Below are 25,740 nucleotides of genomic sequence, written 5' to 3' on the forward strand. Positions count from 1 at the left end.
AATATTAAGTGGGCTTTATTTCTGTACTATAGGATTCATCCTCCTGAGTTCTCACATTTTAGACTAAACAGAATCATAAAGATTGGAAGAAATTTTAAGTTACAGAAATAACAGGGGGACGCATTGGAGTTTAAAGAGGAGGGATAGAGTCAAGAAATTGTTTCAGAATTAAAACCGCTTTTCTTCTTTTTTTTTGAGTCATATACGAGTGTTGATTTCAATAATGCTGGCATTATGGGAGAACAGCAGGTCATTCACAAAAATATGCTCTTTACTTTTCTCCTTGAACTTTATCTGAGCTGTGAGTTTCAACCCAATTTCCCATTACCTGATTTTTAAGTCATTCTGTTTTAAGAATTCAGAGATCCAGTTGACCTTATTACCATCCTTTCTTCAGTAACCTCTGGATTCCTTGTTTGATCTCCTGGGTTCTCACTCCATAAACAATGGGGTTGAGGGCTGCCGGGATGACATGATGAAGGATATTGAGCAAGACTGGAACATCAGGGGAGACCTTCTTCTTAGCCACATGAGTGAGGACAAAGACCAGAAGGATGGTACTGAAGAAGAGGATAAGGATGAAGTGAGAACCACATGTGCTTAGGGCCTTGGTCATGGCACCCACTGCCTTGAGTCTCAGCACGGCTCGCAGTATGAAGGTGTAGGAGAGGAAGATGAGGATGAGGTCTGATCCTAGCAGAGTCCAGCCTCCAGCAAATTGGTAGAGACGATTGATGGTGATGTCATCACAAGAGAGCCTAGAGACTGACATATTGGCACAGATGCAGTTCTCGATGACAGTTCTCCCACAATAACGAAGTTGGACAGAGAGAATAGGTATGGGCACTGTAAGAAGGACATTTCTGACCAAAATAAAAATGGCAGCCTTAGCTACAAATTGGTCAGTGATGATGGATGGGTATCGTAGAGGGTGGCAGATAGCTACATAGCGGTCATAGGCCATGACCATGAATGTGCAGGACTCCATGGCAAAGAAGCAATTCATAATGAACATCTGAAGGAAGCAGGCAGAGAAGCTGATGGGCCTGAGGTCAAACCAGAAGATGGCCAGGACCTTGGGGATGACAGTGAGGCAGAGCACCATGTCCAGTAGTGAGAGCAGGCTGAGCAGGTAGTACATGGGTTCGTGCAGAGATGTCTCCAGCCAGATGGTGATTAGTAGAATACCATTGGCCCCCATGGCCAGGAGGAAGAGGAGGCTGAGGGGCAGGGACAGCCAGTGCTGCCAACTGGTTGACCTGACAAAACAATTCAGGAGGAAGTCTGAAACCTCAATAGAGGTGGTTTCATTTAGGTGTGCTGTCATTTCTTGTCATATGTTTCCATAGCTTTATTTTAGTGATCTGTAAAATTAAGATATAATTAGCTTCTACTCAAAATATATGAAGACATACTTTGCTCTACCTAGATTAACTAGCGGATCCTCTCGGTTATCCAGAGGCAAATGAATTTTTCTGTTTGTGCCATGCTATTGGGCTATTCCTATCACTTTAACAATATAGAGAATACTGAAGTAATATGATTTATACATATTTGTTTTGTTTAAGGTTGATTTTGAATAGATAATGTCTTCACAGTAAAGAGTAGGAGAAAATTACTTAGAAAACTACTCTGTGACAAGTGAGTCTCTAAATTTGTATTTATAAGTTTGTTTCCTTTTATAATAAACAAAAAGACTACTATATATATAATTCAACTGTAATGATATACCCAAGTAAGCCTGGCACAAACTAGGGACTCTGATAAATGCCCCTAGACCTCCATGCAACCCCTATTCTGACCTTTCAGTAGTACTTATTTTGCTTTAACTAGAGATTTTTAAAATTATACATGTAAATTATACACGAAAATACAGTTAATCTGCATTTTTGTCTAAGTCACTTTAATTTGATAGGTACGAACCCTGCTCAAAAATTACTTTTATTCTATTTCTTAAGTCTTCATATTTGTAGAATTCTTAACTTCTGGAAGAAAAGGCCTTAAAAGGGAAATTAGCAATGTCACGGGAGTGATACCTGTCATTAAACAAAATGAAAAAGTTGATTCTTCTGATTGGAATAGTGTGAGAATGGTGAGGTCCACTTTTAAAGTCTTTCCATATCCTTTCTATTGCCCTTTCCATCTTCAATATAATGATCCAGATACACACTGTCCCCTTCCAGGCACTAGTGCAATGTTGCCATTATCATTTAACCTTTCCCCCAGCATCCTTCCAGGTACTAGGGTCACAACGTTAAATAAGAAAATGTCCTTATTCTCTAAAATGAATGCAATTCTGGAGACATTGGATAATAATACCAAGTAATGTGGGCAATGCCAGGGTCTTTCACCAACTATTATGAGACTTGACTAACTCTGACGTACGGAATAAGCTGGAGAAAAGAATTGTAAAATAAAGCAATGTGGTACTCTCATTTGCATTAAAGAAAAAGGATTCTACTAAGGTTCTTTCTCAAGTGTCATTTTAGACAATATCGACTGCACCCAGCAACAGGTAATTTTGATATCCTGGGCATAGTTTTCTGTTTTTAGCAGCAGTAGCTTTTAGAAATTCTTTAGCTTCAGCTGAAATCTGAAGCACTACTTTCTATTCCCCACTTGCCACCAATTGTGTTCTTTGTTCTCAACCTCTGAAGCTATATAGATTAAATTTAATTCCTACCTTATGATTTAAGCATTTGTAGGCATATTTTTCTTCCTAAAGCCCCTCATTTTTATATTCATTGTTAAAAACCCAATTTTCACTTCAATGCACTTCCTAGCTCTTTCAGTCCCATTAACCTCCTATGAACAAATCCTGGCCTCTCTGAATCTGTCACTACCAACCAAAAGAAAAGGCAAAAGGAGGACAAAAGAGATGTTTCCAGAACACAAGGTCTCACATGTGTCCCCTGACCTGAGACAGGCCAGTCCCTGTTACCCCATTTTTGGACTACTTCAGCTGTACTGACTCAGGAATGAACAGGAGCACAGACCTGGACTGAAGAGATGGATGTCTCCTGTCTTGTGGATAATCTTGGTCTAGCTGCCTCTCAAACACCCTCTAGCCAAAGAACATAATTTGTGGAGTCCAGTTCCACTGACATTAGCGCTCTGGTTAATTCCTCAAGTATTAGGGGTAATTATAACTCTAGAGCCTAAGGGACTCGGCCCTCTGGGAACTTCTCCATACCTACTTGGTTGGGCCCAAAAGGCCATCTCAGAATACACAGTCAGGCAGATGAGAAAATGATGTTATAGGTTTTTGTTTTATGTTTTCCTAAAAGAAAGGACCTTTGGTACTCCAGCCTTACATTGACTGTGTTCTGTAGGCAACAAGTCAGTCTCCTGGGTATAGGGATCTACAAACATACATACATGTTCATACTCATTTGCACCTGCACATTTGGCACCTTCCATGAATCCAAAGACTCACTCAGAAGTCCTCCTGAGATTCTGCACATGTTTTTTAGATAGCGACATTCCAAGCCATGATACTGAATGGATCAATGTTAACTTATGTAACACTAGAGGGCTGGTGCATGAATTCATGCACCGGTGGGGTCCCTCAGCCTGGCCTGCGCCCTCTTGCAATCCAGGAGCCCTCAGAAGATGTTGGATAGCTGGTTTCAGCCCACTCCCTGCAGGCCCAATCCAGACAGAAGGGAGCCTGATCCTGTGCATTGAAAGTCCGTTCCCTGATGGTCAGTGCGCATCATAGCAACCGGTCTACCGGTCATTCAGTCATTTGGTTGCTTAGGCTTTTATATATTTAGATTATAGTGATAAAAATGCAGGGAATTTTTAAATAAAATATTACTGAGAAAATGCAACATGTTTTCAGAGAGAAAATCATACAATAATTTTTGCTGTATTGAAATATTTTTAAACAGGATAGACAATACAAGTGATTATTACAAAACATGATTTGTTCCTTTATTTATTTATTTTTTTTTACCTTTGGTGAATTATTCACATTCCTAATGTTATGGAAATAAGTGTCATCAGTTTCTTTAAAGCCCTTCTTTTGCTTTATTTTTTTTTTCTTCTGCATATCTCGACCTTGCTCCTATTTCTATTCCCTTCAGGAAAGTGAAAACTCTCCTGCAACCAAGATACATGCCCTTAACCAGAACTGATTCCGGGACCGGCGCTGGGTGCCACCAGCGGGTGTGAGTGGTGGCTCTGGTGCCAGTGTAGGTGCAAGTGGGGCTGGCGCTGGCAGTGGGTGCAAGAGGTAGCTGCCGGCCCAGATTGCACCTCAGGATCAGGGGGAGGTGGAAAAGCCCTGAGGGGCAATCGGGGTCAGCAGCTGCATCTTGCACCCACTGCCAGTAAGAGCCCCACTCGCACCCACAGCCAGCACCAGAATCACCACTGACACCCGATACTGGCACCCTGCGCCGGTCCAGATTGTTTGGCTCCGTCAGTGAATGCAAGTGGCGACTCCAGCCCTGATTGCCCCTGAGGGCTTATCAACCTCCCCCTGATCCTGAGGAACAATCAGGGCTGGCAGCCACCACTCGCACCACTGACAATGCCAGCCCCATTTGCACCCTCTACTGGCGCCTTCAGCGGGTGTGAGCAGTGCTGGCGCCGTCAGCATGTGGGATCAGCGGCGGCAGGAGAAGAGCTGTCAGCAGACAGGGGACTGGGGGCCATGGCAGGAGGGGCCAGGCAGGGGCACAGAAGAGGGGCCGAGAAAACCCTTGTGCCCACCGCAGCCTCAAGGATCACAGTCCCTATCAAAGTGCATGAATTCGTGGACTGGGCCCCAAGTATACTATAATATATCTAGTTGCTTTTATTTATTAACTAGAGTCCCGGTGCATGAAATTCGTGCACGGAGGGGGGTGTCCCTCAGCCCAACCTGCACCCTCTTCAATCTGGGACCCCTCAAGGGATTTCCCCCCAATGGGATCAGGTCTAAACGGGCAGTTGGACATCCCTCCCACAATCCAGGACTGTTGGCTTCCAACTGCTCACCTGCCTTCCTTCCTGATTGCCCCTAACTGCTTCTGCCTGCTAGCCTGATCACCCCCAACCACTCTGCTGCCAGCCTGATTGATGCCTAACTGCTCCCCTGCCAGCTTGTTTGCCCCCAACTTCCCTCCTCTGCCAGCCTGGTCACCCCTAACTGCCCTCCCCTGCAGGGTTGATCGCCTCCAACTGCCCTCCCTTGCAGGCCTGATGCCTCCCAACTGCCCTCCCCTGCTGGCCATCTTGTGGTGGCCATCTTGTGTCCACATGGGGGCAGGATCTTTGACCACATTGGGGCAGACATATTATGTGTTGGAGTGATGGTCAATCTGCATATTACTCTTTTATTAGATAGGATAGAGTCCTGGTACACGGGTGGGGGCCAGCTGGTTTGCCCTGAAGGGTGTCTCAGATCAGGATGTGGGTTCCCTTGGGTCACGGGATGGCCTGAGCCAGGGGCCTGTGGTGGTTTGCAGGCCAGCCACGCCCCTTGGCGACCCAAGTGGAGGACTTGGTATCTGGAATTTATTTACCTTCTACAATTGAAAGTTGGTAGCCTGGAGCGGAGCCAAGCCTTCTGCTCGCTCTGTGGCAGCAGCCATTTCTCTTGGGATTTATGTATCTAATATAATTGACACTTTGTAGCCTTAAGCGGAGGCCTGGGCTGGCCAGGGCTGCAGAAGCTTAGGTTCCTCCATTGCTGGGGGCAACCCTTGCCTCCCGCTCTTTCCAGCTCAGTGGCTGCTGCCATTTCTGTTTGGATTTGTTTACCTTCTATAATTGAAACTTTGTAGCCTTGAGTGGAGGCGTAGGCCAGCAAGGGCAGGGAGAAAGCTTGTCTTCCTCTGTTGCCAAGGAAACCCAAGCCTCTCTCCTGCTCTCTGTGGATGCAGCCATCTTGGTTGGGTTTATTTGCATATTTTCTCCTGATTGGCTGGTGGGTGTGGCTGGGGGAGTGGCTTATGGGTGTAGTGAAGGTGCGGTCAATTTGCATATTACTCTTTTATTAGGTAGGATATCTAATTTGTCTCTTTAACACCTTTCAATCTGGAGTCTTACATTTTAAAAAAATTTTTTACTGTTTTTTTTATTGCTTAAAGTATTGCATATATTAGTACATATGTCTCCTTTTTTTTCCCCATTGACCTTCCCACAGCCTCCCTTACCCCCTGTCACATGCCCACATCCCACCCTCCCAGTGTCTTGTGTCCATTGGTGTGCTTATATGCACGCATACAAGTCCTTTGGTTGATCAATTTCCCTCCCTCCCCAACACTCCCCAGCCTTCCCACTGTAATTTGACACTCTGTTCGGTGCTTTACTGCCTCTGTATCTATCTTTTTATTCATCAGGTTATAATGTTCTTTATTTTCCATAAATGAGTGAGATCATGTGGTATTTTCCTTTCATTGCCTGGCTTATTTCACTTAACATAATGCTCTCCAGGGACTTCTATGCTGCTGCAAATAGTAAGAATTCCTTCTTTTTTATAGCAGCATAGTATTCCATTGTGTAGATGTACCATAGTTTTCTAATCCACTCATCTGCTGAAGGACATTTAAGCTGTTTCCAAATCTTAGCTATGGTGAATTGTACTGCTATGAATATAGGGGTGCATATATCCTTTCTGACTGATGTTTCTAGTTTCTTGGGATATATTCCTAGAAGTGGGATCACTGGGTCAAATGGGAGTTCCATTTTTAATTTTTTGAGGAAACTCCATACTGTTCTCCACAGTGGCTGCACCACTCTGCATTTCCAACAGCACTGCACGAGAGATCCTTTTACACCGAATCCTCACCAGCACTTGTCGTTTGCTGATTTGTTGATGACTGCCTTTCTGACAGGTGTGAGATGGTGCCACATTGTCATTTTGATTTGCATCACTCAGATAATTAGTGACTTTGAGCATGTTTTCATGTGTCTCTTGGCTGTCCTTCTGTCTTCTTTTGAAAAGATTCTATTTAGGTCTGTTGCCTACTTTTTTATTGGATCATTTATCTTCCTTTTATTAAGTTGTATAAGTTACCTGTAGATGGTGGAGATTAAACCTTTATCAGTGATAACATTTGCAAATATGTTCTCCCATACAGTGGGCTTTCTTATTGTTTTGTTGATGGTTACTTTTGCTGTGAAAAAGCTCTTTATTTTGATGTAGTCCAATTTGTTTATTTTCTCTTTAGCTTCCATTGTCCTAGGAGCAGTATCGGTGAAGAAATTGCTTTGGCATATGTCTGAGATTTCTCTGCCTGTGGATTCCTCTAGTATTTTTATGGTTTCCCGTCTTATGTTTAACTCCTGTATCCATTTTGAGTTTATTTTTGTGTATGGTGTAAGTTGGTGATCTAGTTGAATTTTTTAATGATTTTGCATGTATCTATCCCATTCTCCTAACACCATTTATTGAAGAGACTGTCTTGACTCCATTGTATGTTCATGCCTCCTTTGTCAAATATTAATTGAGCATAGTGGTTTGGGTCGATATCTGGGTTCTCTATTCTATTTCATTGGTCTATATGTCTGTTCTTGTGCCAGTACCAGGCTGTTTTGAGAATAGAGGTTTTGTAATACAGCTTAAAATCTGGTATTGAGATCCCAACTATTTTGTTCTTCTTTCTCAGGATTGCTGTGGCTATTCAAGGTCTTGTTTTATTCCAGATGAATTTTTGGAGAGTTCTTTCTAGGTCTGTGAAATATGCCGATGGTATTTTAATGGAGAGTGCATTGAATCTATAGATTGCTTTGGGTAGTATGGACATTTTAATACTGTTGATTCTACCAATCCATGAACATGGTATGTTCTTCCATCTGTTTACATATTCTTCTATATTCTTTTTCAGTGTTCTATAGTTTTCTACATATAGTTCTATTACCTCCTTAGTTAAGTTTATTCCTAGGTATCTTAATTTTTTTGATGCGATGGTAAATGGGATTGCTTTTTTAGTCTCTCTTTCTATAAGTTCACTATTGGTGTATAGAAATGCCGTAGATTTCTTGGCATTAATTTTGTATCCTGCTACATTGCTGAATTCATTTATTAAGTCTATTAGTTTTTTGATGGAGTCTCAGGTTTTTTATATACAATGTCATGTCATCTGTAAATAAGGACAGCTTTACTTCTTCTATTCCAATTTGGATGCCTTTTATTTCTTCTTGTCTAATTGCAATAGCTAATACTTCCAGTACTATGTCAAACAGGAGTGGTGAGAGTGGGCATCCCTGTCTTGTTCTTGTTCTTAGGGGAAATGGTTTTAGTTTTTCCCTATTGAGTATGATGTTGGCTGTGGGTTTATCATATATGGCTCTTATTATGTTGAGGTACGATCCTTCTATTCCCACCTTGTTGAGAGTTTTTATCAAGAAAGGGTGTTAGATTTTGTCAAATGCTTTTTCTGTATCAATTAATATGACTATATGATTTTTATATATCAATTTGTTTATGTGATGTATCATGTTTATTGATTCGCGGATATTGTACCATCCTTGCATTCCTGGGATTAATCCTACTTGGTCATGGTGTATGATCTTCCATGGTGTATGAATTTTGTTGAGAATTTTGGCATCTATGTTCATGACGGATATTGGCCTGTAATTATTTTTCATTGTGTTATCTTTATCTGGTTTTGTTGTCAGGGTGATGCTGACTTCATCAAAGGATCTTGGAAGTGTTCCTTCATCGTGAATTTTTTTGAATAATCTGAGGAGGATAGATTTTAGTTCTTCCTGGAATGTTTTGTAAAACTCCGCTGTGAAGCCATCTGGCCTCCGGCTTTTGTTTGCTGGAAGCTTTTTGATGACTGCTTCAATTTCTTCCATAGTTATTGGCCTATTGAGATGTTTAGATTCTTCCCAATTGAGTTTTGGAAGGTTCTATTTTTCTAGGAATATGTCCATTTCCTCCAGGTTGTCCAGTTTGTTGGACTAGAGTTGTTCATAGTATTTTTTATCTATCTTTTGTATTTCGGTGGGGTCTGTTGTTATTTCACCTCTTTCATTTTTGGTTTTGTTTATTTGGGTCCTCTCTCTTTGCTTCTTGGTGAGCCTGGCTAGAGGTCCATCTATCTTGTTTATCCTTTCAAAGAACCAGCTCTTGGTTTTGTTGATCTTTTGTATTGTTTTTTGGTGTCAATGCCGTTTATCTCCACGCTGATCTTTATTATTTTCTTCCTTCTGCTTACACTGGGCTTTTCTTGTTTCACTCTTTCTAACTCTTTGAGTTGTAGGGTTAGGTAATTTATTACCATTGTTTCTTGGTTTTTTGCAGTAGGCTTGTAAAGCTACTAATCAGTCTTCCCTCTCAAGACTGATTTCGCTGTGTCACATAGATTTTTGATTGTTGTGTTTTCATTGTCATTTGTTGCCATGATATAGAAAGTTACCTATCAATAATAACTATAAATGTAAATGGATTAAACACCCCAATCAAAAGACATAGGGTAACAGATTGGATAAGAAAACACGACCCATATATCTGCTGTCTATCCCAGATTATTTTTTATTTCCATTCGCCTGAACAACCTTTTTTCATCCCTTCACCTTCAGTCTGTGTGTTTCTATTTTTCTGAGGTGGGTTTCTTCCTTGATCTCTCTGGTAACCCAGTCATTGATTAATAGCATGCTGTTTAGTCTCCATGTGTTTGATTTTTTTTTTTTTTGGATTGTTTTTATTGTAGTTGATTTCCAGTTTTATGCCACTGTGATCTGAGAAGATGCTTGATATGATTTCTATCTTCTTGAATTTGAAGAGACTTTGCCTATGACCCAACATATGGTCTATCTTTGAAAATGACCCATGTGCACTTGAGAAGAATGTATATTCTGTGGCTTTGGGGTGAAATATTCTGAAGATGTCAATTAATTCCATCTGGTCTAGTGAGTCATTTAGGATTGATGTTTCTTTGTTATTTTTTGTTTAGAGGATTTGTCCAATGCTGATAGTGGGATATTAATGTCTCCTACTATGATTGTATTGCTGTCAATCTCTCCCTTGATATCCTCCAGGAGTTTTTTTATGTATTTGGGTGCTCCTTATTGGGTGCATATATGTTTACCAGAGTTATTTCTTCTTGTTGGATTGATCCCTTTAGTATTATGAAGTGGCCTTCCTTGTCTCTGTGTCTGTGAGTTTCCGTGTCCCTGTGTCTCGCATCCCAATGCAGTAAACAATGATTCCTGCGCACAGCTCTGCAAGCAAGCCACCCTCACTTTCCAACTTGATGGCAGACAGTCCAGCTTCTCCCCATAGGAGTTTGGGTCCCGAGCGTCTCCCCAGAAACTGGAGTTCAGAGTAATCGGGGGCTTGTCTCCCTTCGGGTTGAAAAAAGCAATGCACACCACCAGCCCAATTCGCGCACCTCTGTACCTCAGCTTTTCAGCGCTTGAGCACATCTTAATGCTATTTTCTCTTTCCTTCTAGTTGTAGAACTTCCACTCAGCCAGCTTTCCTGTGGTTCTGGGTGGTAGACATTTTGACTTTTAGTTGTAGTTTTTAAATTGTTGTGTGAAGCAGCAGTTTAGGTGTTTACCTATGCCACCATCTTGGTTTCTCCTTAAAATGACACTTTTTTTAAAAAAAAAAAAAGGTAAGATAGTAGTAGTAATAATACTGATTGAAAACAAAAATGTAATAATTAAAAAGGTAAAATCAAGTGAGGAAAAAAGAAAAAAATAGTTTCTTAAGTAAAAGATGAAAAAAATAAATAAATAAATAAATAACATAAAAATAAAATGTGTAGTAGTGAAGGTCATTCACTTCCTCTATTGTTCTGTTTGGCACGCCTGTTTTCCAATCAGGACAGTATTGCAGTTCCCTGCGTTCCACTGCTCCTCAGTGTTGTAAGCCAGTCCTGATTTTTAAGCAGGCAGTGTGTCTTAACTTCTTGTATTCTTTTATTTGTGATTACACAAGAGTCAATTTGTGATTCAAACCCTGGGTGGCAGTGTTTCTGGATTGACCTCCGGGTCTATAGGTCCTCTCTAGCCTGTGCTTAGATCCTGCTTTCCCTGTAGGACTCAATACCGGTTTGTGGGAGTGGGCTGCCCCAGAGCTGGTTTTCCAACAGTCACTCCCTGCTCTGATCCCTAGGTTCCAGAGAAACAACTTTCCCCTGCAGTCTTCTAGGGTGTTCCCAACTGGGTGATTCTATGTATTGGATCAGGACTACTGATCAGGGCTTAGTAATCAGAAGCAAGAATTTAAAGAAGAAAAAGCACCCTTGTGCGAACTCCGGGGCTGCGTGCAAGTCTGCACAGTCCTTTTTTCCCCCTTGTGTCCTAGCAGCCAACACACTTTCAAAATTTTTAGGCTGTCCTTCTGCATCAGATCAAGATGGGTTGCTTTTTAGAGATCCCCTCTGTTAGCAGCTCTGAGGACCCCCTTCCACATTCACAGATCATGCCAGCCCCAACAGCCATGGATTTTTCTAGGCGCAGACTTCCCCTGGTCCTCCAGCTCCTGCAGTGCATGCGTTTCTCTGTCCTGCCAGGACCGGAGACCTCACCTTATCCAAGGCGAAATCTGACCTTTCCGTGGTGGAGTGTAGAGCTCCTCTGAATCCGTGTGTTTGCACCAATTGGGACTGGTGTTCTTCGGTTCACAGTTGTTCAGTGGGTGCCGCAGTTGTAGATTTTCAGGCTTCTGATAACATCCATTTTCCCCTTCAAGATAGCGTGGTCTCCGCGTCCAAGCTGGTGGCTCTGGGAGGGAACCCAGCAGCAATGGGGGCTTCCTGGTCAGGGGAGCCCTGTCCACCAGTCCCCCACCTTCTCTTGGAGTATAGCTGTCCTTTAACTTACCAACAGACACTCCCGTGAGACCCTCAGCTGTTCTTTCTATCTGCTCCGGGACAAGGCTGGGACACGTTTGTCAATTCCACAGACTTTTTTTTTTTTCTCAGAATGTGCTTTCTTTAATCAAAACAAAACAATCATGCTTAACAGAGTATGATTAATTATTTCTTATACCTAATAGCTAGTCCCCATTATTTCTGCCCCTGACATTTTGAGGGGTTTTAAAGGCTGGGGGCTTAAGAGGGGGGGTCTTAGAGGAGGATCGCAACATAATATTCATTAGTTCCCATTTTTAAAATTTATGAGCTTTTCTTCATAAAGGTATGTAGACCTCTATATTCATTGAAACATTATTCATTTATTTGTTTCTATTTCCACAAGTTTGTTCCTTTTACATACATTTCACAATAGGCTCACATGGACTTAAAAAGTTTGTAATGCATTTTAAACATTAAGTTGTTTATATATATACAGGAGTCCTACATACTCTACAGATAGCTTTGAATTAAACAAAATCCATTTTGAGAGGCTTTCTTCTGTGACTCTCTCAGTTTTGGTTTTCCTCTCCTGACCATTACTTTGTGTTCTCTCCATGCTCGTCTCCCTACACTAAGAGATAAGGATTATATGGGGGCTCTTCAGGGCTTTTAGTAGGTTTTCTTACTCTATATTCTTTCCATAGGCCATCCTATCTACTCCTATTGCTTCAATTCCCATGTTTTTATCTTGAGTGACAAACCTGTAAGTCCAAGAGCTTACTATGTACTTCCACTTATATGTCTCATGGGTAATCAAATTCAAAGTGCCTAAAAATGTACTTCTGCTCTTAACCCTAAGCCTCTACCTCCTCCTATAGTGATGTTCCATACAATTTCTCAGATTATAACCTCATGCATGAATATGCTCTCTCCCACACTCTTGCTAACCCAGAACAGTGGTCAGCAAACCGCAGCTCACGAGCCACATGCGGCTCTTTGGCCCCTTGAGTGTTCTAATGCCACTTCTTCAAAATAGACTCGCCCAGGCCAAAAACCGACTTCTGCTCATGGGCCACGAAGTTTCAATTACACTGTACGTGCACGCCCGCACGTGGTATTTTGTGGAAGAGCCACACTCAAGGGTCCAAAGAGCCGCATGTGGCTCAAGAGCCATGGTTTGCCAACCACTGATCCAGAAGACAAGGACCATGTCTGAATTATAATCCTAGTTACTAGCATTCATTCAATCATTTGTGCAACATTTATTTAATCATTTATTTAACAAACATTTATGGGTCTCTACCATACACCAAGCACTGTTCTGGCACTGAAAATACAGCAGTCAACATAACAGAACAAAATCCCTGACCTTATCCTGCTTACATTTTAGTGAACGTAGACTGACTGAAGAAATAAATGAGTAAAATTTATGGTCATTGACAGTGATACATCCTATGCAGACCAGTGAAACACAGAAGGCATTAGGAAATCATTTGTGTTTGGGGGGAATATTGTTGAATATTATTTTAAGTACTGTGGTCAAGAAGACCCATGGGCATGAGGGAGAAAGCTACATGGGCAGAGGAGCAAACACTAAAATGTCCCAAAGGCAGAAATATGTTTCATGTTTTTGCAAAATTGCTAGGAAGGCAGTTTACATGTAGTAAACTGAAGGAGGAAGTCAAATAGGTAAGTGAGTCCCACCTAAAAAAATAAATTTTTCTCCCTTCTGGGCTTCCAAACTGCCTTATTTATGTATTTTAATCTCTTATTACATTGCAATATAATTGATTTTACATATGCTTGTCTTTTCCAACAGACTATGTGTTGTTTTTTATATAATGGGATCAAGATTTATTTATTTAGATTCCCATTTTCTAGCACTCTGCTGGACATAAAATAACTTGTCAATAAATATTTTAAATGCCCAATGAAAAGTGTTAAAGCATAATGGCTATTTTAAACATTTTAACAGGTTTTTTTTAATTTAATATTTACCCTTCCAAAGCTCATGTACTATCTTTAAGTACTGATACTTCCCACTGACTACACATCTTTAATTAGTATTGAATTTCCATCTCCACTGGCTCTACTGGAGATTTCATCAGGATCAGATAATTAGTGTTGATACTTGACTCATCAAAATTCATAGCCCCTGGTCTGAGTAGTATGGTGAGCAATTATACAACTATATCCTTAGTTTATGCCAGGATACCATAAAATAATAAGAAATAGGATGTAATACTGCATATGAGGGAGAAAAATACAGTTCGTTTCATTAGGTGTGTCCAGAGAGATTATGATTTGCATTTCTTTCAATCCCTGCCTTGTGATCGTGATTGTGAGTATTCTTTATTGCGAAAAGCAAAGCAAGAACACAATTACTTTCTTCTGTCACCCACCTCTCTTTAATAATTTCCAAAGCCCCTGTTTAATCTCCTGGGTTCGTACTCCATAGACAATGGGGTTGAGAGCTGCAGGAATTACATGGTGTAGGACATTAAGTAAGACAGGGATATCAGGGGAAACCTTTTTCTTGGCCATATGGGTAAGAACAAAAACCAGCAGGATGGTGCTGAAGAAGAGGATGAGAATAAAATGAGAGCCACAAGTGCTCAGAGCTTTGCCAGCTGCCCCTTTTGCCTTGAGTCTAAGAACAGCTCGAAGGATGAATATGTAGGAGAGAATGATGAGGATGAGGTCGGAGCCCAGGACAGTCCAGGCCATAATTAACTGGTAGATTTTATTAAGGGCAGCTTTATCACAGGACAGCTTGGACACAGAGAGATTGGCACAGATACAGTTCTCAATGATATTTTTTCCACAATAATGGAGCCGGGCAGAGAGGATAGGGATTGGTGCAGTGATAAATGTATTCCGCATCAAGATGAAGACAATGGCTTTTGCCACAAATCGGTCAGTGATGATGGATGGGTAGTGCAGAGGCTTACAGATGGCCACATAGCGATCATAGGCCATGGCTAGGAATGTGCAGGACTCCATGGGGAGGAAACTGTTCATAATGAACATCTGAAGGAAGCAGGCAGAGAAGCTGATGGACCTGAGGTCAAACCAAAAGATGGCCAGGACCTTGGGAATAACAGTAAGACAGAGCACCATGTCCAGCAGAGAGAGGAGGCTGAGAAGGTAGTGACATGGGCTCATGCAGAGACACCTCCAGCCAGATGGTGATCAGGAGGGTGGCATTGGCCCCCATGGCCAAAAGGAAGAGGAAGCTGAGAGTCAGGGACAGCCAGAGTTGCCACCTGGGGGATTTGACAAAACAATTCAGGAGGAATTCAGAGACTTCAGCAGAGAGAGAGCTATTGCTATCGGGCAGCATTGGCAGTGACTTTCATAAGGTAGACGTCTCTGAGTAGCTGAAAAAGAAAGAAGTTAATTCTACCATGGACTTTGATGACTACACACTTAGCTTGCAAGATCCATGAGGATAAGGACACAGCCCATCTCATCTACCCCACTTCCCTTGTGCCTAGCACACTTTTTAACACATAAGAGGTGGCTAAAAAATATTTGTTGAATGTGTAAAATAATGTTTTCCTGTTGTTCTTTCATCTGTGTTTCATTTTATGTTATCTCCTGTGTGAACTGGAGAAATCTTTTTAGTGTGTTTTCTTGGTTAATACTTAATGGGTTAAAAATCATTTGAGCATCAAATGTTATTTTAATGAAACATGTAAAATCAAAGAAAAGATTTTAGTTTAATTATTTTAAATGTATTGATATACATTTTAAAAGCTATGGTATACACAATGAAGTTTTTAAAGAAGTAAAAGATGAAAGCACTTAAAGGCATAATGGTCTGGGTATATAGAGTAAATCTCCTGATGAAAATGAATAAGAATCATATCTATGGTTAGTCTATGTCTCTATATATACCAATAGCCTTTTCTATAGCAATACCTATATGTATATTTGAATACCTTGAATGTATCCATAGCAGGCAAAAAGTAAGAATTATCAGACTACAGACTGAGTGACATCCAGACATGAAAATCAAACACTGATATTGGCTTTCAACTGGAGGGCATTTGTGGTATTATATGAACTGAAGCACCAGTTTTCGTAACCTAATAAATAGAGCTCAGGGACAGAAGTAAAATCCAGGCTGAAGCAGGTAACCAACCTATTAGGTGATCTCCCACATGATAGGCCTTTACAGCACCATATCCTGAATAAAGGGGCTAGAAATAAACTCACTTTTTCATCTCCATCCCTCATCCCCACCTGAGTCAAGGAAAACACACTGCCTCAAACTCACTATGTACTGGTAGAAGAGGTTTCCCTGTAAAACCTGAACTGCAGGCTGGTCCTCATGTGACTTTGCAGCCTGAGTTCACATCAACTGTTTTGCTCAAAGAGGAATTCAAATTATCCTAAATTGTAGTGGCCCCAGAAAATATAAGATGAAACACAGATGAGAGAAGTAAGCCCAAATGCTTTTTTTCAGGAACCAGCTTTTATCTCAGGCCTCAGAGAATTTCAACACAGATCCTTCTGAAGATAGGTTTTCTAGCAGTAAAAAAATAAAAAATAATAAAAGTTTAAGAAAAATATTGTGAGTAAAAAGCCCACAAAAACAATAGATAACAGAATCTGATTCAGAAGAATCTACTCAGAATGGAGGTGAAGAGAAAGTTTTAAAATGAAAATGACTGAAGAAAATAACACAAATAGAGGATAGAATAACTTACATATGGTCAGAGTTCCAGATTGAGGGGGAGAGAGAATGGGATAGAGACTTATGAATTTTTCAGCAGAGATGAAATATATGAATAACTGAATCTCAGTGACATAAATAAAAATATATCAAGATGAAATATATGAATTCAAGAATCTCAGTGATATAAATAAAAATAATTTCACACCTAGATATATATCTAAGTGTGTAAACCTTGATTTCATCTTCTAACTTCAGAATCAAAGACAAAGAAAAGACCTTAAAGATTAATGTGACTATAACAATCTGAAGAATCAGTGTGTGTCAGGGCACTGATATTAGAGTTGCACACTAGTCTTAGGATTCTTGACCTCTTTTTTGAAAGGTACCCTTACTCTCACAGTACCTCATGCTTCTCCTTCTAACCCCCTGTACTTATATCATTCTGCACTCTTTTCCCCAATTGTTAGATTTCTTTGTGCAGCTTAATGGTGTCACTGTCCACTTCATTGTCTCAGATAACCTGCAGACAGTCTTCCTGGGGCAAAATTATTATCTCTAATGGGATATTTCACAAACAAACCACAGTGATCCAACCTGTAAGATTGTTGCTTTTTGTGTCTACAGGGCCCACATCTGGGCACAAAGTTTTCTGTTACCTTTTTGGGCACTAAATTAAGAGTATAGAGAAGGTGGATATGAATTTGTCTTAATCTTAAAAAATTATTATTTCTGATGTCAAACCTGTCCAATAGGACCTGGAGGCAATAGAGGGGTAAGGAATGTAACAATGATGAATGGAGCAGAGAAAGTTATTGAGTGGAACACAATAATCTAAGCCTGCTTCCCTGGGGTACCTCTGTTGGTTTGGAGGAAGCTGTTAAAAGTAGAGTGAATCTAAGCCAATAGGTGGAGGATAGACTGGGAGAGTGAGTGGAAAGAATGGGGAGAACAGAAGCACACATGCCCAGAAAATAGATGGTGGAGAGAAGATGGAAAGAGAAAACTGTAATCAAAACAGAAGAGATTGGATGTAAATAGAAAGGACAAGGAAGTAAAGAAAAGAGCAGAAAGGGAGCAGAGTACTTCTAGGGAATGAGAAAGGCAGTAAAAGGCAGACTAGTGAAGATTTCTTAGTAATGATAATCAAGTGTGTGATTGGGAATCCTTTTTCCCTTTTAAATCTGCATTCTCCCTAATTTTCTCATAACAGTACCATTAAGGCTCTTCAAGACATCTCCCACATGATACTCTGCTGCAGGTCCTTGAACCTCCATCTGGACCTAACCTCTCCCCAGAGCACACAGAAGTCTGGGCTCTGCTTTGGCACAGCCATCTGTATCTGACCCTATGTCATTTTTCTCCCCTACTTTCCCTTCAAGCTCCTATCCTCAACTTCAATCCTACAGTTTTTCCAGTTGAAAGCCTGGTGTTAGTCCCACCACAGTCCCTGCTCTAGCCAGCTGTCCAATACCACGGGGGTGGCTTAGTGTCTTCCCATTCTGGTGGAGCCAGACTTACTGGATGGAGACAGTGATCTCTGCCAGGAAGGGCTATTTCCAGCTCTGTCTGTCTGAATCTGTTACACTCTGGCTTTCAGAAAGTAGAATTTATGCTTTAGCTTCCCCAGAGAAAGAATGCCTTGCTGACCCTGAAGGGACCAGAGACTCAAGAGCCCAGCGTCTTCTTTCCCCTGAGGTAGAAAGCTTTTCTCACAGTTCTTTACATTCTGTAATCCCTAAGCATTTAATTTTGCCCCTGAAGGCATATGTAGAGCCTCAGAGTGATCACCCTGTACCAGTTGAGTGAGTAGAATGTGATACTTAGGAAACACAAATATTAATTGTTATTTATTAATTATACAAAAGCAAAGCCCTAGGGCAAGAGGGTTTAGGTAAAATGTCAGTGGGTACTAAGTTCTGATTTCCCAAAAATATATTAATAAAAAAAGTTCATAAATCCAATTATGTGCACTCCTATAGATTGTAGTAACTATAAAACACTCAGATCACTCCCTAACTTTTTAATGTCTGACCAATAGTTCTACTTGAATGAAATGTTTTCAAGAAGCCCTATTCTTATGACATTTTTAGTATAAAAATCCAAGATGGTTGCTTATGTTTAACTAATCTATAATAATAAAAGCATAATATGCAAATCCACCAAATGACTGAACAGCAGAACAACCATCCAGACCACCTTCTGGATGACCACGCTATGACACGCACTGATGCCAGGCCAGCCAAGGTGGGTGCGATGCAATTGGTCAGGGGGGCCCCACCATCACCCCATGATCACCCTGCAGAGGAAGGTGACCAGTGGCAGGGGGAGGGAGAGGCAACGCTGCACAGATAGCAAGCAGTGGCAGCAGGGGCAGAGCCAGCTGCCGGCAGGGGTAGGGGTAAGAAGACCCCGATAGGCCCTGATCACCAGCCAGGCCTAAGGACCCTACCTGAGGGGTCCCAGATTGTGAGAGGGTACAGGTCTGGCTGAGGGACACCCTCCCTTCCCCATCCCAATGCACGAATTTTGTGCACCAGGCCTCTAGTTATTACGTAATATATGCCTTTTGCTATGTGGCAGTCCTAAGAATTTTAATGTCTGTCCCAATTTTCAAACAATACACTGGGCTCTGTTTTATTGTTTGGTTATACATTCATTTACTTAATCAAAAATATTGTAGCCCCAACAGCTGCTGTGCCAGATGAAGCATCTTTACTAAAACAAGTCAAGGTGTCTAACATTTACTATATGAATATTGTTCTTGCTGGTGTGCTCTTTTCAGTTAATCTCTATCAAGAAAACAGTCAACTAGGGTAGGCAGCAGTGCACACACAAGGACTTTGTGTAGGTTACATTTACCGTTTTGCTCTGTCACAGTCTAGACTGAAACAACCTAGATCCTTTAGACGCTTCCTATCACACTGATCCAGTGTATCGATGTCATCATATAAATTAGAGTGCTTAAGCAGAAAATGTCAAGGACCCTGGATTCTCTGATAAGACACATGCACATGACAGGGTGGAAGAATCCACAGAGATTCAGGAGCTTGCCATATTAAGGGTGTTTTTACATTTCCAATGATGGGGAGAATGCTCAGACATCACCCCCATGTTAAAGAACAAATTATTGTAACATGCATCTCCCACCACTAAGAAAGAGGCATCTCAGCATTTTGGAGACAGCATATAACACCCTTGAAAATTCTGGTCTAACATATGATGTATCTGGTGACATCAGAGGTTGACAGTTTTGATTGGGACCCAGAGCAAGGGAGAATTCTATAGCAGGTTTAGGCTATGGTTCAAGCAGCCTGCTTCTCAGACTACAGGATGTGGGAGTTACAGGCGGTGCTCCTGGCATTAGTGGTAGATAAAGAAACTGGGTGGGGGGGGGAGGGAGTCTCTGATAAGTCCTAATATGAGTCCCAGAATAAACCCATAGAGTTTGCAGCAAAGAATGCAACAGAGGATTAGCCACTATTTGAAACAGCTACAACTGTCTGATACAAAGAAGCAAGTAAGTTATATAGGCATGGCGGCAATCCATTCTATCAAGAGAATAATATTTGGGGGGTTACCTAGAATTACAAAATCATTTGCCCCAGACCTCATTTTGCCTACCTCATTTGCATGAATGCCTTTCCCTCTCCTCACACAATGGTCTTAGGGAGATTCCCTATGACCAGATAAAAGGAGAGGAAAAAGCTCAGTCCTGGTAATGAATGAATCATCACACTATATGCAAGCTAAGAGCAGTTTCCACATTATAGTCCTAATCGTGGAAAAACCACAAAGATGGAGACAGGGTTCTGAACAGTGCATCTGGCCATTAATGAGATGAATGAGCAAGACTTGAACATCAGAGGCAAAGAAGTCTGAGGAGAAAGCACATGAATTCTCCCCCCAATGCATTTGGCACATGCAGATCTTAATAGTTCACACTAATGCCCCCTTAAAGCATGAGTGAGGGAAGAGGAGGCAGCCAGAAGTAGCTGTGATTTCTAAAAGCACTGATTGCCTGTGAGCAGAATCTAGAATGAGCGATAAAGGAGAGAGGGAAAGAAAGTTATTATAGCCTCTAGACAAACTGCAGTGGCAGAAATGTATCTTCTTATCTTAAATGCTTCCTTAGAAATTGTGATAACCCACATCTTGAAGAACTAGTGACAGGACAGAGCTAACAAACATTGAGAATAAGATCTTACCAGTGCAGGGTAGGCTGTAGCAGACATGGTCAGTGCCCTGTCCCTATCCCTTCTGCACTTTGAATACACACCAACACATTTCTCCTGCCAACACCTGGGAGTGGGCCTGAGAGCGCCCTCTGGCTGTGGAAGCATGCTAGACTGGTGGTTGGGGCAGGGCTGAAGTGTCAGGGGATGAAAGTTTTGAGCAACAGTGCCCAAACAATGATGGACAGAAGTTATGGCAATATCTTTCCAATCATTTTGATCATCACTTGGATCTGTCTATTACCACAATTCTCTCCTGATTTGATTCAGTGGCCATCGTTTTCCTGTTTGCTTGTTTGTTTGTTTGTTTTTTAAATTATTTATTGTGTAAAGTATTACATGAGTCTCCTTTTTCCCCCCATTGACTTCTCCCCAGCTGCTCCCACCCCCCAGCACATGCCCTCACCCCCCTACTGTGTCCATTGGTTATGCTCATATGCATGCATACAAGTCCTTTGGTTGATCTCTTACCTCCTCATCCCCCGCCTTCCCTCATAGGTTGGACAGTCTGCTCGATGCTTCTATGTCTCTGGTTCTATTTTTGTTCATCAGTTTATATTGTTCATTATATTCCACAAATGAGTGAGATCATGTGATATTATCTTTCTCTGACTGGCTTATTTCGTTTAGCATAATGCTCTCCAGTTCCATCCATGCTGTTGTGAATGGTAAGAATTCCTTCTTTCTTACAGCAGCATAGTATTCCATTGTGTAGATGTACCACAGTTTTCTAATCCACTCATCTGCTGATGGGCACTTAGGCTGTTTCCAAATCTTAGCTATTGTAAATTGTGCTGCTATGAACATATGGGTGCATATATCCTTTCTGATTGGTGCAGTGGCCATCATTTTAATAATGGTGCCAGAAGCAGGTTACATTACATAAAATCCTTGCATATATGCTGGAGAGATATCTGAGATATTATTGGAGTCTCTCTTGATTCAAAACTTACCTGTATGGTTATTGAGGTATGTGGATCTCTAGGGCATATTCCAGGAGCACTAGAGGCCAGACTTAAAAGAATAATATTAAGGTAAGACATACTTGCTAAGGGAATGAGGTTACCTTTCAAGTTATTTTCTTTTAGAAAATTGCATAAAAGCCCTTAAGTCCTCTCAATAGAAAAATTTTTGTAGATAAATAACACACAACACAGCTCATACATAACAAATATTCTGGCACTAAAGTCTATATTAAACTTTTTAGCTTCTTTGGTTAACTCATTATTTCTCTTAGATTTCAAATGGCCTTTTAGAAATGCAAAACTCCAGCTAATTCTCCTAAATAAAGCCAACCTATGACAAACTTTGGCAAGTTGAGTCAGTTATGAAAAGTAAAGTTGAATCACACACACACAGCACAACTGTATAATGGGACATGTGACAGACATGAGACAAGGGCAGGAAGATAATAATTAATGTCTCTAGTAAAGCTTTTATCAAGTTGGTTCAGAAAGTCAGTAGGGTGAAACATGGGTATAATGCATAGTGCTTGAGTGTTAATACAAACATTGTACTAGACCTTGGTTTCTCCTTCTAGCTGAATCCAAACACAAATACATACATATATAACATTTATATAAATCACAATATCATACATATCATCATGACTGGGGCAGCTGAGGAACAAACATATTTAGGGTTAAGAATTCTTAGGACTTGCTCCCGGATCTGTTTTGTCCTTACCCCATAGATAACAGGGTTGAGTGCAGGTGGAACAACCATATATAAGTTGGCCAGAAATACATGAACATAGCCAGGGATGCTATGACCAAAGCAGTGGGTCAGAAAAGAGAAAAATGCTGGGATGTAGAAGATGAGCATGACACAGACATGGGAGCCACAGGTGTTGAGCGCCTTGAATCGGGCATTCCATGATGGTAAATGGAACACTGTGCAGAGTATCTTCACATAGGAGAAACCAATTACTATAAGGTCAATGAATCCCACAGAAAAGGCAACCATCCCAAAAAAATTGTTGGCCCTGATACTGACACAGGAAAGACGGGCAATGCCCATGTGCTCACAGTAAGTATGGGGAATGACTCTGGCACCGCAGAATGACAACAGCAAGATGAGAAACACAAAAGGGATAACAAAGATGAACGATCTCACTGTCATAGCTATACCTAGAATGGCCACTACCTTGTCTGTGAGGATCATGGTATATCTAAGGGGATTGCATATAGCAACATAACGAGCTATGGCCATTACTGTCAGTATCCCAGACTCCAGACCAGTGCACAGATGAATCATAAACATCTGTGCAAGACAGGCACCAAAAAGAATTTCCCTCAAATTGAACCAGAAGATGCCCAGCATCTTGGGGATAGTGGTAGTGAACAGGCTTAGGTCAGTGCAGGCCAACATTGCCAAGAAGTAAAACATGGGCTGATGGAGAGTAGGCTCAGCCTGAATTATAAACAGGATTATAATGTTCCCCAGGAGGGCAGTCAGATATATACCACAAAAGGGAAAACCAACCCAGTTATGAAGATTTTCCAGGCCTAGAATCCCCAAAAGGACAAAAGTGAAAGGATGGAATTGGGTGTTTTTGTGATGGGCCATCTTTATGGCTGCTGGTCAGTTTTTTCACTCAACTCAAGACTCCAATCCCATTCATGTCATTTTTTTCAGGTCACGGAAATACACGGCATCAATTTTCTGACTTAATACTCAGCAGAAGACCCTGGAGTGAAAAATGATAAAAGGTTTAAAAAGCTCCCAATACAGAATTGACCAGATTCTTGACATCTTGTTTTCCTGTCCAAAATATATTCCAGATTTGATGTTCTATTACAGTCTCAGCAATGATGTAATTTCACTTACATTTTAGGAGGACTTCTGTAATGTTACAATGGAGACTGGACTGAAGGGGCAAGTAAGAATTTGAAGTAAGCTGAGAGATATTGCTTGCCTAATTTAAATAAATAGTAATGGAGATGGCAAGGCAATGATATATAAAATAAATTGGCAGGGAATACTTTCTGATACGATTTGGTGGATAAAAGAAAGTAATGAGTCATGTTTAATTTCTAGTACTTTGTCTTTGACCATTGGTGCTATTCACTGAGATATGGAACATAATATGAGAGAGTTTTATTTGTTTATCTTAATTTATGAGTGAAGTTGTTCACATCAATTCTGCAATGAGTAGATATGAAATTCATATTGAATCAAGCACAAATTCTCATCAGGCAGAATATGAGTTAAGCTCCTATTTTCACTGAAGTCCAGTTTTTGGACATCAGTGAGTTTATAAAACACTAAAAATTCCATTCACATGACTCTAAAAATAATAGGATCCCTATTGTGATTAAGATAATATCATATTTTTCCATGTTAAAAATATTTACAATCTCTGGAGAGTTATGCTACTTAGAAATTACAGTCTTACTGACCTCACTCTGTCACTCGTTTCCAATTAAATTACTCATTTTCTGGGCTAAGTGACATTTACCAAAGCCTCAGAAATGGACATCATTAGTGCATCAGAAAAGCTCTCAGATGGTAGAAGTTGTTCATGGATGATACTAAAATTGAGCCTTCTGGAAATTCAATACATTTGCAAAGAATAGAGTAAACATATTGAAAAGATGTTTCTTCTATAGGTCTTATTATAGACTTTAAATACATAAATATAAATATTCAGAGTCTAAGAAATAAGATTTTGTAATTAAAATATTAAGTAATAAATTACCATTAAATATTAAAATAAGTTTGTAGCATATCCTTAAGTTATGATCATAAGAAATCCATTTAATTAAACAGCTAAAATTTAGTTCTTAGGGGAACACAATGTTATTCTATGGTAATATTTGGGTGTCCTGGGTCCTCTAAGTCTTTCTGACACATAAATGTTTCAAGTGTTTATTTAATATTTATTATTTACTTTATAGCTAGTGTTGGATGTGGGAATACTTAAGATACATGGTCATGATAAAGAAACAGTCTTTTTTCATAACTCTTACATTCTAAATTAGCAAGAAAGACAATAAGCTTGCAAAAATAATTACTGCAGATAATGTTTAATAAAAATAAAGTTGAATAGCTTTAAAAATCAGCACTAAGAATACCCAAAAAAATCAATTAAAAAGAAAAAAAGATGAACAGACACTTTTATAGAAGATACACAAGTGGTTAATAACAAATGAAAAAATACTCAGCATCATTAGTCAGCAGGAAAATGAAAATTAGTACTCCAAAATGATTTCATTTTATTCTCCTTGAACAGCTAAAGGAAAAATGAGTGACATTATAATATATTAAGGAAGATGTGGAATAACTCTCATACTTTGATATTTGGTATGTGAAATGTACAACTACTTTGGAAAACTGTTTGGCATATTTCTTATGAGGTGAAAAATATATCTTCACTATTTTCAACAATGCCACTCCTAGATATTTATCAAAAAAGTATGCAGTGGACATAAAAAAAATACAATTACATATATAATTGCAAAAATAATTATTCCAGATAATGTTTTATGAAAATAAAATATATATATGCCTGACTCTGGATAGGTCATGGCTGCTAATAAATATTTGGGAGTCATCGGTGTATGATGTCTTTGATACACATCATCTGCATTGTATATATGGATGAAAGATTGAAGAGGAAAAACTCTAAAACAAAAAGTAGTGATGAATATTCTTATTTATTGCTCTTCTAATCAATATTTTAGGATCCACTGCTGATAATAAAAAACATATAGAAATATGTTTGATAATTCAACTCTATTTGAAGTGTGTGTGTGGGAGAGAGAGAGAGAAAGAGATCTGGTCATTGAATATGAGGTGTAACAGAATCATAGATGGTCTTCATAAAAATTAGGTATGCTCCATGCCACCCTTTATGCCGGAAACCAATCATTGTCCCACTAATAGAGATGTGGACAGGGAATCCAGAAGGCTGGTCAACCTTAATTGCTCTGAAAGGTCAGAGCTAATCACTCATTGTTTAGTTGAGACATTGGTAGCTAAAGCAGCCTCCACCTGTTAGTCTTATGTAAATTCTTGCTGATTGGCTATTATTAGAATTTCCTGCCTAAAGGACATGAATGTATCCCATAACCTT

At 40.2% G+C, this 25,740-nt stretch overlaps 3 protein-coding genes across 3 annotated transcripts; all 3 read right to left on the minus strand.

The window, feature by feature from the left end:
* Positions 1-379: 379 nt before the first annotated feature.
* On the minus strand, positions 380-1,327 carry LOC103302811 (olfactory receptor 56A3). Its single transcript, XM_008159873.2, has one exon. The coding sequence runs from the start codon at positions 1,325-1,327 to the stop codon at positions 380-382; it is 948 nt and encodes a 315-aa protein (XP_008158095.2).
* Positions 1,328-14,141: 12,814 nt separating this feature from the next.
* Positions 14,142-15,090, minus strand: LOC103302835 (olfactory receptor 56A3-like). Its single transcript, XM_008159893.2, is given in 2 exon segments — positions 14,142-14,900; positions 14,902-15,090. Coding segments are annotated over 2 exon segments (948 nt in total).
* Positions 15,091-22,247: 7,157 nt separating this feature from the next.
* On the minus strand, positions 22,248-23,231 carry LOC103302834 (olfactory receptor 52E5-like). Its single transcript, XM_008159892.2, has one exon. It carries the CDS (start codon positions 23,229-23,231, stop codon positions 22,248-22,250), a length of 984 nt encoding a protein of 327 aa, XP_008158114.2.
* Positions 23,232-25,740: the final 2,509 nt, after the last annotated feature.

This window comes from Eptesicus fuscus, chromosome 13 (genome assembly GCF_027574615.1).
Source record: "Eptesicus fuscus isolate TK198812 chromosome 13, DD_ASM_mEF_20220401, whole genome shotgun sequence".
NCBI lineage: Eukaryota > Metazoa > Chordata > Mammalia > Chiroptera > Vespertilionidae > Eptesicus > Eptesicus fuscus.

What these genes read in the sequence shown, in the direction of transcription:
- LOC103302834 (XM_008159892.2), bottom strand. Translation starts at nt 23,231, where the DNA reads ATGGCCCATCACAAAAACACCCAATTCCATCCTTTCACTTTTGTCCTT.
- LOC103302811 (XM_008159873.2), bottom strand. Translation starts at nt 1,327, where the DNA reads ATGACAGCACACCTAAATGAAACCACCTCTATTGAGGTTTCAGACTTC.